Source organism: Grammomys surdaster, unplaced genomic scaffold (assembly GCF_004785775.1).
Source record: "Grammomys surdaster isolate TR1022 unplaced genomic scaffold, NIH_TR_1.0 164, whole genome shotgun sequence".
Classification (NCBI taxonomy): Eukaryota; Metazoa; Chordata; class Mammalia; order Rodentia; family Muridae; genus Grammomys; species Grammomys surdaster.
The window spans coordinates 276235-285703 of record NW_021604612.1 but is presented as its reverse complement, the minus strand read 5'-3'; the positions used below and the strand labels follow the sequence as shown (position 1 = coordinate 285703).

Below are 9469 nucleotides of genomic sequence, written 5' to 3'. Positions count from 1 at the left end.
AGAGAGAGAGAGAGAGAGAGAGAGAGAGAGAGAGAGAGAGAGCGCACGCCAGGGATAGGAGACAGAAAGGAAGGTGTAAAGAGGATTACACATAAGCATGAGTGGCCAGGGAAACAGGAAATGCAGTGAAGTAAGACCTGAGACACAAACAGATCGGCTATGAGAGGAACAGGGTGAGAGGACACCTGTGGGCCTTGAGACTCCTTCTGGTCCAAGCCAACGTAGAAAACCGGCATCTGTCCATCATTTCTCTCAGGCAGGACACATGATGGTCAGGACTCCGAGACTGGAGTCCCCACCCTGCCAGAGCCTATGCCCACACTCCCGTGTGCACACACTCACCCGGTGTGTGTTGTTGATGACAATGGGGTCAGGGTTCCCATAGTTGGGCGGATTTGCATATGGGTCATAGCCAAGCCGTGCCAGCATGGGGGCAATCTGAGCCATATCCCTCACCACGTCTCTAGGGATGTGGCCAGTCCACTTGGAGAGAGCTTCCAAGTTCACAGGTTTGATGACCTGGTCCGTGGACCGCTCGATCCTGTGGAGGAAAGAGAGTCTTGTCAGGGTAGGGGATGCTCCCTGCTCAGAGGCTTTGGGGCAGCGGGACGGTTGGGCATCCCTGGCCCCTGGGCAGCCTGTCCCCATCAGCTGTGAGGGCACAGCCAGGGTGTTATGCCTCATGGAAGCCGCACGTGTGGAGAAGCAGAGCTGTAGTCGGGAGCCATGTGCTCTGGTGATACAGTCTGGCTTCTGTCACTTGTATATACACGTGTGCGCATGCCTGTGTGCATGTGTGTGCACATGTACCCCTGTATGTGTGCATGTGTGTATGTGTATGTGTGTGCGTGTATACTGGTGTATGTGTGCATGTATGTGTGCACATGTATGTGCATGTGTGCACATATGTGTATATGCATGTGTGCACATGCCTGTGTGTGCACATGTCTAGTCATGAGTAGGCCTCCAGGTGTGGGTGTCATCCATCACTTCTCTATTTGCTCTTTGGCAGTCTCTCTCCCTAACTTCACTGTGTCCTGGGACCCTCCAGGATCTGCCTTCTGCCCCATTTGACTCACAGTACAGGCCCTGGCAACCATTTTACCAGGGTGTCTGAGATGCAGCCGTCATGCTTGCACAGTGAGCGGCGAGCACATTACAGCCGCTGAGCTATCTCTCTAGCTCCTCCTTTATTCATGATTTATCGATTTGTTTACTTATTTTTATTGTGTGTGTGTGCATACGACGTGTATGGCTTGGGCATGTCCATGGCGCATGTGTGGAGGTCAGAGGTCAACCTTGTGGCGTCGCTTCTCTGCTTTGATGTAGGTTCTGGGGATCGAACTCAGTTTCCGGGCTTGCACGGCAAGCCCCTTTACTTGCTGAGCCATATTGCCAGCCCTGCTTGTGCTTCCTTAAAAATAACTCGTCATGTCTACGATTATCGCGGGCAGCTTAAGTTTGAAAAAATAAAACCTCAAACACTCGTGTTGACGCTAAAGGTTCCCGAGGATACCAGCTTCCTGTGGGTGCCTGGCCTTCTGTCTGCAGCGCCAAGATCCCCACTTACTGTCTGTGCTTTTCCAGGGGAGGAGAGACCCAATTCCCAACTCTTTCCCCGTCACACAGAAGGATGCTGAAGCTCAGAGAGGCACAGACACTTGCCTAAGGTAGCACAGCTCAGGAAGGGCAGACTTGACCTGCCGCCTGGGGCCTGGGAGGAGCTGTGGGGCCCCACTCACTTGGACAAGGAGACGCCCCCAGGCTTGCCAATGAGGTCCTCGTGGTGTAGGACTGTGTCACTCCAGGCGATGCCCAGGAAGTCCAGGATGCGTTTGAGTGAGCGCCGGGGGTGCAGCACCAACTGCTCATAGTACACGGGCAGGCACTTGTCCCTGCCCACCTCCATGCACTGTGCGTACATCACCTCGATGGCCTTGTTCCACTTGGTGAGGCAGTCTCGGTAGCTGCTGAGGTCAAAGCCAGCGATAGTGACCTTGCGCGTGATCATGGAGTGCACGGACGCCCGGCCATCACGCACCATTAGCAGGAATTTGGAGTTGGGGAACAGGCGGGCCAGGTAGACGGACGACTTGAGTGTGAAGGGGTCCTTATTACACAGCACGCGCGCCGGCTCCCCGTGCTTGGCGATCACCTCCAGGATGAAGGCCTGCATGGCCGCGTCCAGCACCTCATCGGTCACACCTGCCTCGTCCAGCCGCAGCTTCTCACGGCCGGACTTGGTCCAGGCCTGCCGCATGGCCAGCACGCGAGGGATGATGCGCGTCTCCTCCCCGCAGCGCACCTCAGGGTGCGCGTCCAACATGGCGCGCATGAGGGTGGTGCCGCTGCGTGGCACTCCGCCCACGAAGATGAGTGGCATGGCCTTGCCGTAGCGGTACTCTATGTGGTCAGCGCCGAGCATCACCAGTTCTTCCTGCTCAGGCCGCATCCTCCGTGAGCTCCGGGCGCCCCCGAGCACCGCCCGGCACTCCAGTACTTGCTGCCCAAGCTGCACAGCGAGCACCAGGGCCAGAGCACAGCCGGCGGCCAGCAGCACCTTACGCACCGACAGGCGCATGCCCAGCCAGGGTCGCAGGCCCAGCCAGGGGGCCCGCCTCATGGACGGGTCAGCAGGCCCACATGGTATGCATCTGTGGAGAGAGGGGCAGTGTCAGCAGGCCCATCGAGACACAAACAGGATGCTGGGACGGCAAGCTCAGTGTCATGTAGGTGAAAGTACCTACTTGGTGTTTTGCCCCTCCCCCCCAGGGGAACACGGTGGTCTCAGAGACTCAACCCCCTCACCACCATGGCTGTGGGGCTTTGGAAAGCTGGAGTTCTGTATCAGCGACTGAGCGGGTTATCTGATAACAGAGGGTAATGATGGTGGTTATTGTTAAAATGTTAGAAACGCCAGCACCTGTCTGTGAACGAGCTACTTAGGAAGTCGAGGCAGGAGGATTCCAAATTCAAGCCTGTGTGTATTTAAAAAAAAAAAAAACCAAAGTAGGGGTGGGTGCAGGGAACCGTGGAGTGAACCTGACCCCTGCTGCCTTGAGAGGAAGGTGTCACAGGTTTTCCAGGTTCGACTCCAAGGCTCCTGGGGCACAAAGTGAGATCAACACACTCCCTCGGGCTGTGCAGCATTCAGGCCATTCTGAGTTTCTCTGACAGGACTATTGTCTCAAACATGAATCTTATGCATCCTGTACAGCTCAAATCATTATACCCTGGGCAACTACAACTGTATTGATCCTGGCAATTTCCATTGTTTCTGATAGGGGTATACAAAGTCTGATAGCTTCAATACAGCTGTCACAGCCTTAGTCTGGCTGTGCCCCCCCCCCAACCCAAGCTGGGTTTAATTTCTCGCCAGCCGTGGTCTCCTATGTAAGTGCGGGAGCTCACAGCTGGGGATGTGGCTCAGAGGGGGGAGTGCCAGCCCAGCATGTGCAAAGCCCTGGGTGTGACCCCCAGGACCACACAAACCAAGCATGGTCGCTAATGGTTGTGACATCTGGCATGTGGGAGGTGAAGGCAAAAGATCACGAGTTTGAGACCAGCCTGAAATACAGGATGTCCTGTCTTGAAAAAAGCAAGCAAGCAAGCAAGCAGGCAGGCAGGCAGGCAGGCAGGCAAGCAACACAGGAACAGCCCACAGGCCCAGTTCCTGCAGCACGGGCGGGGGCTGGGCGGGGGGACTGTGTTCTCAGCTTCCTGCATGGGCTGGCTCATTACTGCTCAGTTATTAACGGTGGAATGAGTGTCTGAACGACCAGGACCTGGCACAGAGGAGGGAACGAGGCTAGGAGAGATGCCCACAGTTACCCAACAAGAAGGCAGCCGAGCCAGGATCCAGACTGGGCTGTCCCCATTCCCTGTGCCCACAGCAGGAGCAGTCTCCTTTAGCACTGCTCCACCTCTCCCCCTCCCCCCGCCCCATGGCAGGGGGCTCTGTCCTCCCCTCCACCTGCACTTGGGACTTGCTCATCAAGCTGGCATGTCCATGCACCAAACCCAGGACTAGACAGACAGGAGACAGGCAGCTGGGACAGCGGGACAGCGGCCTCCACAGCACAGGTCCTCGTGAAGAAGTGGGGGAACTCACAGGGACATGCTTAGTGTGATAATGAGCTGGCTGCTGCTGGGAGGACCCAGAGGGGAGGAAATGTTGTCCCAGCTGGGAGTTAGCACAGCAGGACTGGACCACAGCAGGGTGCTGGGAAGTGGGGAGAGAGCTCCTGGGCTGTAGGGAAGGGAAGGGAAGGAGATGGAGCAAAGGCACAGACCCCAGCAGCTCCAGGACACCTGTTGGAGGCTCAGGACCAGGCGGCTGGCAACTGCTTAGAACAGGAAAGGTAACACACCTCCCCTCCTGAGGCCTTGCTGACCAGAGGGTAGGAACCCAGCAGTGCTTTTTCAAACAGGGGCTTCCTATGAAAAGCAGAGCCAGCTACTCTCAGGCTCTGCCGAGATCACTGGAGGCCAGTACAGACAACAGGGGACGCTGTGTGTTCTCTTACTTGACCCCAGGGTCTCTGAGCCTGAGTTCCCTGCCTTCCCCTTGACTGGAATCGGCTGGGTGGGTCCAGATTTACCCTTGGCTATCACTTCTAACTCTGCCAGCATTGTGGGATCACACTGGGAGGTGACCAGTCTCCTAAGGGGCAGCAAAGGCCTGCTGCAACTGAGCCCCAAGCTGTGGTCTAAACACCGGACAGCACTCACAGGCAGCAGGTGGGGAAGGGTGTTCCTGGAAGAGGGAGCAGTCACCATGAAAACCCTGGGGGAGGACCCTGTGTGACCAGGGGCTGTGAGTGTCTCAGCACCACATGAGGGTCTAGAGAGGTCAGAAGAGACATGACATTGGATTTTACCAGTGGGGCTTGACAGAAACCATCATGGGACGAGGTTCAGAGCCACCACAGGGGCACGGCAAGTGAGAAACCGGCAGCCCTTGAGGAAGCAGTCTCAGGCCTGGAGGCCAAAGTGTCGAGGCCAGGGTGAGGGCTCCTGGTGGGCACCATCTCTGGGCAAGCAAGTTTCTATCTCTGCCACAGACAATCTGGGACAGTCCGCTGGGCTCCATGGAGTCTGCATGGCTGAGAAGTGCCTGTGAAGGCAGGTAACTCTTGCCTAGGGCCAGCAAGCTGAGCATCAGACCACAGTGGGGCCTCTCCCGGGAAAGAAACCGCTCGTCCCTTCTGCTAATGCTGGGACTGCTCGGGCAAAGCCGATTCCGAGGCATGTTTAGGGGACAGAGCAGTCTGCCGAGGCCACAGCTACTCAGATATCGAAGGATGCCTTCGAGTGCTTCATAGAGCTTGCCCCGTGAACCTGAGATCCAAACTCTGCCACTCGCAATGACCGCTGTACCAGGACACCCAGGAAGCTGCAAAGCACACTCTAGCCGGAATTAGAACCTCTGCCCTCAGGGGTGAGAAGATGCTGTGTGTAGAGGGAATGCTTTAACTGTAGGCTGCTTGCGGAATGTGGCTGTACAGTGTGTGCGCGTGAGTGTGCACACATGTATGAGTGTGTGCGTGTGAGTGTGCATCCGTGTGTGCACCCGTGGTTGGTGACTGACATAGTGACCCTAGGAGGAAAAAGGAACGCAGGACAGGAAAGGGTTATCGAGCGGCCAGTTTGTCCCCATTAAGTAAGTCATTCCTGTGTTTCAGAATCTAAAGTCTGGCAAACACCCTGCCTGCACGTTGTGTTTTTATAATTCTAGAATGCTCAGTGCTGCACAGCCAGGGTCGAAGGCATGCTTTTCCAGTAAAAAAAGGCTTCTTTCAGACAGGTGGGATGAGTCAGAGGACAGCTTGAGGAACCACTGCTGTCCCAGCAGTGAAGGCAGCAGGCACAAGTTCCAAAGACCTGGTTTGAATCCTACCTCTGCAGCTGGCTGGCTCAAAATGTAGACGAAAGTGACATTTCCCTCCAGTCACGGGGAGCAGGGACAGTAGTGATCACTTCCAACAACGTGAAGATTGGACACCTGCAGTGTCCTGTGTGCTGGTATTCCCGGTGTGTACCAGGCTCTGTGCAGAAAGTTCGCTTGCCCGCCCGCCCAATGCTGGAGATGGGGTGTGGGGGTGTGGGGGGGTTAGGGAGGTGAAGACATGAAGGCATTAAGGGGCTGTGTCAGGACGGTGGGGTCTCTGGGTAGACTCACCTCCACTGGGCACCCTCATTTCTAAGCACCGGTCCTCGAGCCTGGTCACCACGGCTTCCTGCCCTGACAGTTCTGTGGAGCAATGGAGATGCTGTGTCAGGACAGGCTGAGGCAGAGGGGCTTTCGGGCTCCCCAAGCACCAGAGAGTGGCCTTTAGGGGAGAGATCTTAGCTGCCATGGGGAGTCCCTGCCAGCCTCTCCCCTCTTCTCAGTCCTAGGCATCAGGAAAAAAAGACAATACAACAGCATGCCTGTCACTACCCAGGGAATGCCAGGCATGGTCACGCAGGCAGGGGACTGTGCAGCTCCAAAAGGTACCATGTACCCAGGTATGTCATTCCCTGTAGTCAGATAATGCCTGGCTTGCACCACCCAATACTGAACCAGTGCCTTCATAAGTGCACATGTGTCTTGAAGCCCCACTGAGCAGAGAGAACCATTATAATCAGCTAACCCAAGAACTAACTGAATCCGTCTGCCATCTCGGTCTGTGAGCATCAACAGAACTCAGCTACAAACACCATGTTTCAGGTTCAGGCTGTGTCCCCACGGACCTAACATGCCAAGGAGGCACTCACAGCCTGGGAGGGGCAGGCTTCACAGACACACACGCATCATCTGACATTCTACGTCCCTCCTCAGTCCTGTCTCAGATGCTGGGGTACGGATGGTACAAGCTCTAGAAACCTTTGAGGCCAGTGTCTCAGTTACTCTGTAAACGATCTGCTGGGAGGCTTCAGCCAGCCAGAAGGATCTGGAACACCAGCAGTGACTGCCATTTTCACAACAGGAAGGAGCAGGGAGTGGCCGGCCACCTGTACCTCAGTCCTCCGTCTCCAGAGAATTCACTCACTCCTTATCTCTATCATTTAGTTAGTTAGTTAGTTCGTTAGTTGGAGTCTTTTTTTTTTTTTTTTAAAAATCCAGCCCTGCTAACACAGTAAGACTCAGCTGGAGAAGGGGTCTCACCTTGCTCCTACCCTAAGATGCTCAGGCCCAGGACTCCTGGGCATGGTGGACTCCTTCCCCTGCGAAGAAACCAAGGAATCCAGGGAGAGCATTGGAAGCTTCCAGAACAGCTGGTGGCAACCTGGCTGCCCCCAGAAGGCTCTTGAAATGCTAAGTGTTCCCAGGTCTGCCAAGCCCACAGCTGACACCAATCACTCTCCAAAAAAACACAGGCTCACTGAGAGCATGGAGCAACTGCTGGGCCTTCCACCTCAGAGCAGGCACCCGATGTGTTGCCACAGGAGTTGAGAAGAGGTTTACATTCAGCCAAACTGAATAAAGTGAAAAATTCACTTTGCTTTGCCTTGGTCATATGCCAAAGGCTCAGAAGCCACTAGAGTCAGTGTGTGTGAGAGGTACCATACTGGATAGCCCTGACCTAGACAGAGGCCTCTGTGGCCCCTGGAGTGGAGGGTGCTGTGTGCACATCCTGACCTAGACGGCGGCCTCTATGGACCCTGGATTGCTGTGTTTCCTGACCTAGACAGCGGCCTCTGTGGCCCCTGGAGTGTGGGGTGCTGTGTGCACTCAGCTCTTGCAGGTTCTATGTACAATGGCCCACTTGAGCTTGGAGGGAAAATTGGCTCTGTGTGGACTTGTGTGGACTTGATGTTCATTTTACCTGGACATTAGCATGGAACAGCTAACTTTTCTCACTGCATTCACACTGCGCTGGGGTGCAAATCAATTCGAGGTGATTTGCAGGACACAGAGGCGGGCCAGCAAGAAGGCTCAGCGGGTAAAGGCGCTTGCTGCACAAGCCCGACTTGAGTTCAATTCCCCGGACCCGCAGAGATGCGGAGAGAACTGACCCCACAGAGTGGTCCTCCGAGCTCCACACTCAGACCGCAGCCCTGTTTGCCCTGTCACACACGCAATGATAAAATAACAGAGTGTGGAGGGTGTGCACAGATACTGAGACCTTTCATGTCCATGGAGGAGGAGGAGCATGTGTGTGCCTTGTGCTTAAGAAGGGAGAGAACTCTGCGGGAGTAGCAGCCTCAGAAACTGTCAGTACACTACAAACCCCAAAGCAGCAGCCACAAGAGCAATCACAGACTGTCAGCCTCTATTCTGGAGCCTCCTCCTCAGAGCAGGGGTGGGGACCGCAGCTCTCCTTTCTTTCAGGAGGATCAATAGTCAGCACTAAGCCAGGGGCTATCCGCATCCTCCCATCGGCCCTGTGCTTGCACAGTAGGCTCCGCCTTCTATGGGCCAGCTAGGTCTGTGAGGATGCAGGGCAAGTATAATTGTGCCCAAGGGCAGAGTTACTAATAAGGCGAGCCGACCGGCACCCACAAACAGCAGGAGAAAAAGATTAAGAAGCATTCGGATGCTCCCTGCAGAGTCCTGGCGGTCTGGGGCATTTTCTCCTAAAGCAGCTTCTGACCCCGTAGCTCACACTCTCTCCCTGTGATGAGGCACCGAGTGATTATCAGGTTTTCCACGAGTGTGCCAGGGACAGAAATGGTGCAGACCGTCTGCATCCAGACCCACCCAGCTGTGTGACTTTGGCCTACCATTGCCTGGTCTCCCTGAGCTCCTCTGAGAAATGGGGCTGCCGACAGACGCCTCTGGGCATCATCACAGTCAACTTAAAGAGGCAGTGGGGACTTCTGGAGCCTGGGAAGGGACTGTCAGTGAATCTGTGCAGGGAGATCTACCCAAAGTGCTGCCTGGCAGGTGCCGTGAGGCGGGTTTGACCCATTTAGTGGAGGACGCTGTGACTCTGCAAGTGACATAACTACACAGCTATGGAACCGGAAAGTCAGTTTCCAAACTCCAAACTCAGCTTTGTCCTTCAGTGTTGCTGGGCTCCCCCCACCCCCGGGCATACAGCTCTCAAAATGAACCATTATGGGATGGGGACCTCGCACCACCTCTCAGCTCATCCCCAAGCTGCCCAGGAGCCATGGGAAGGGGAAAGGACAGCAAAGGCAGAGGGATCTGAGGGAAGCGCTTACATCATTGTCTACTGGGCACCTACTGTGCGCCTGCACCACCCACTGCTAGTGCGATTCAGGGAGAGCCCAAGACAAAGGAGGAGTATTAGGTAATCCTCAGCTACACTGTGAGCTCAAGGCCAGCCTGGGCTACATAAGAGACACGGTGCTGGTGCTGCGTACAGAGAGAAACAGACAGATTGAGGAACAGACACCCACGGTGGACAGAAGCAAGTGACAGTTTGGCTCAAACCCAGCTATCTGTATTTTCTAAGCTGGCATTTCCCTACGCTCAAGAAAGAGGTCAAGAGGCTCCCAAGAAAAAAGGAGCTGTGAG

The 9469-nt window shown here is 55.3% G+C and overlaps 1 protein-coding gene across 1 annotated transcript in view; it reads right to left on the bottom strand.

The window, feature by feature from the left end:
• Nucleotides 1-9469, bottom strand: part of Tpst2 (tyrosylprotein sulfotransferase 2) — a 39034-nt gene that overhangs the window by 5128 nt on the left and 24437 nt on the right. The window contains exons 2-4 of the mRNA XM_028765452.1: nt 6182-6253; nt 1743-2654; nt 343-541 (exon numbers count right to left, since the gene is read on the bottom strand). Of these exons, the coding sequence (XP_028621285.1) occupies nt 343-541; nt 1743-2623 (1080 nt within the window). The 5' untranslated portion in view covers nt 2624-2654; nt 6182-6253. The remainder of the gene's footprint in view (nt 1-342; nt 542-1742; nt 2655-6181; nt 6254-9469) is intronic.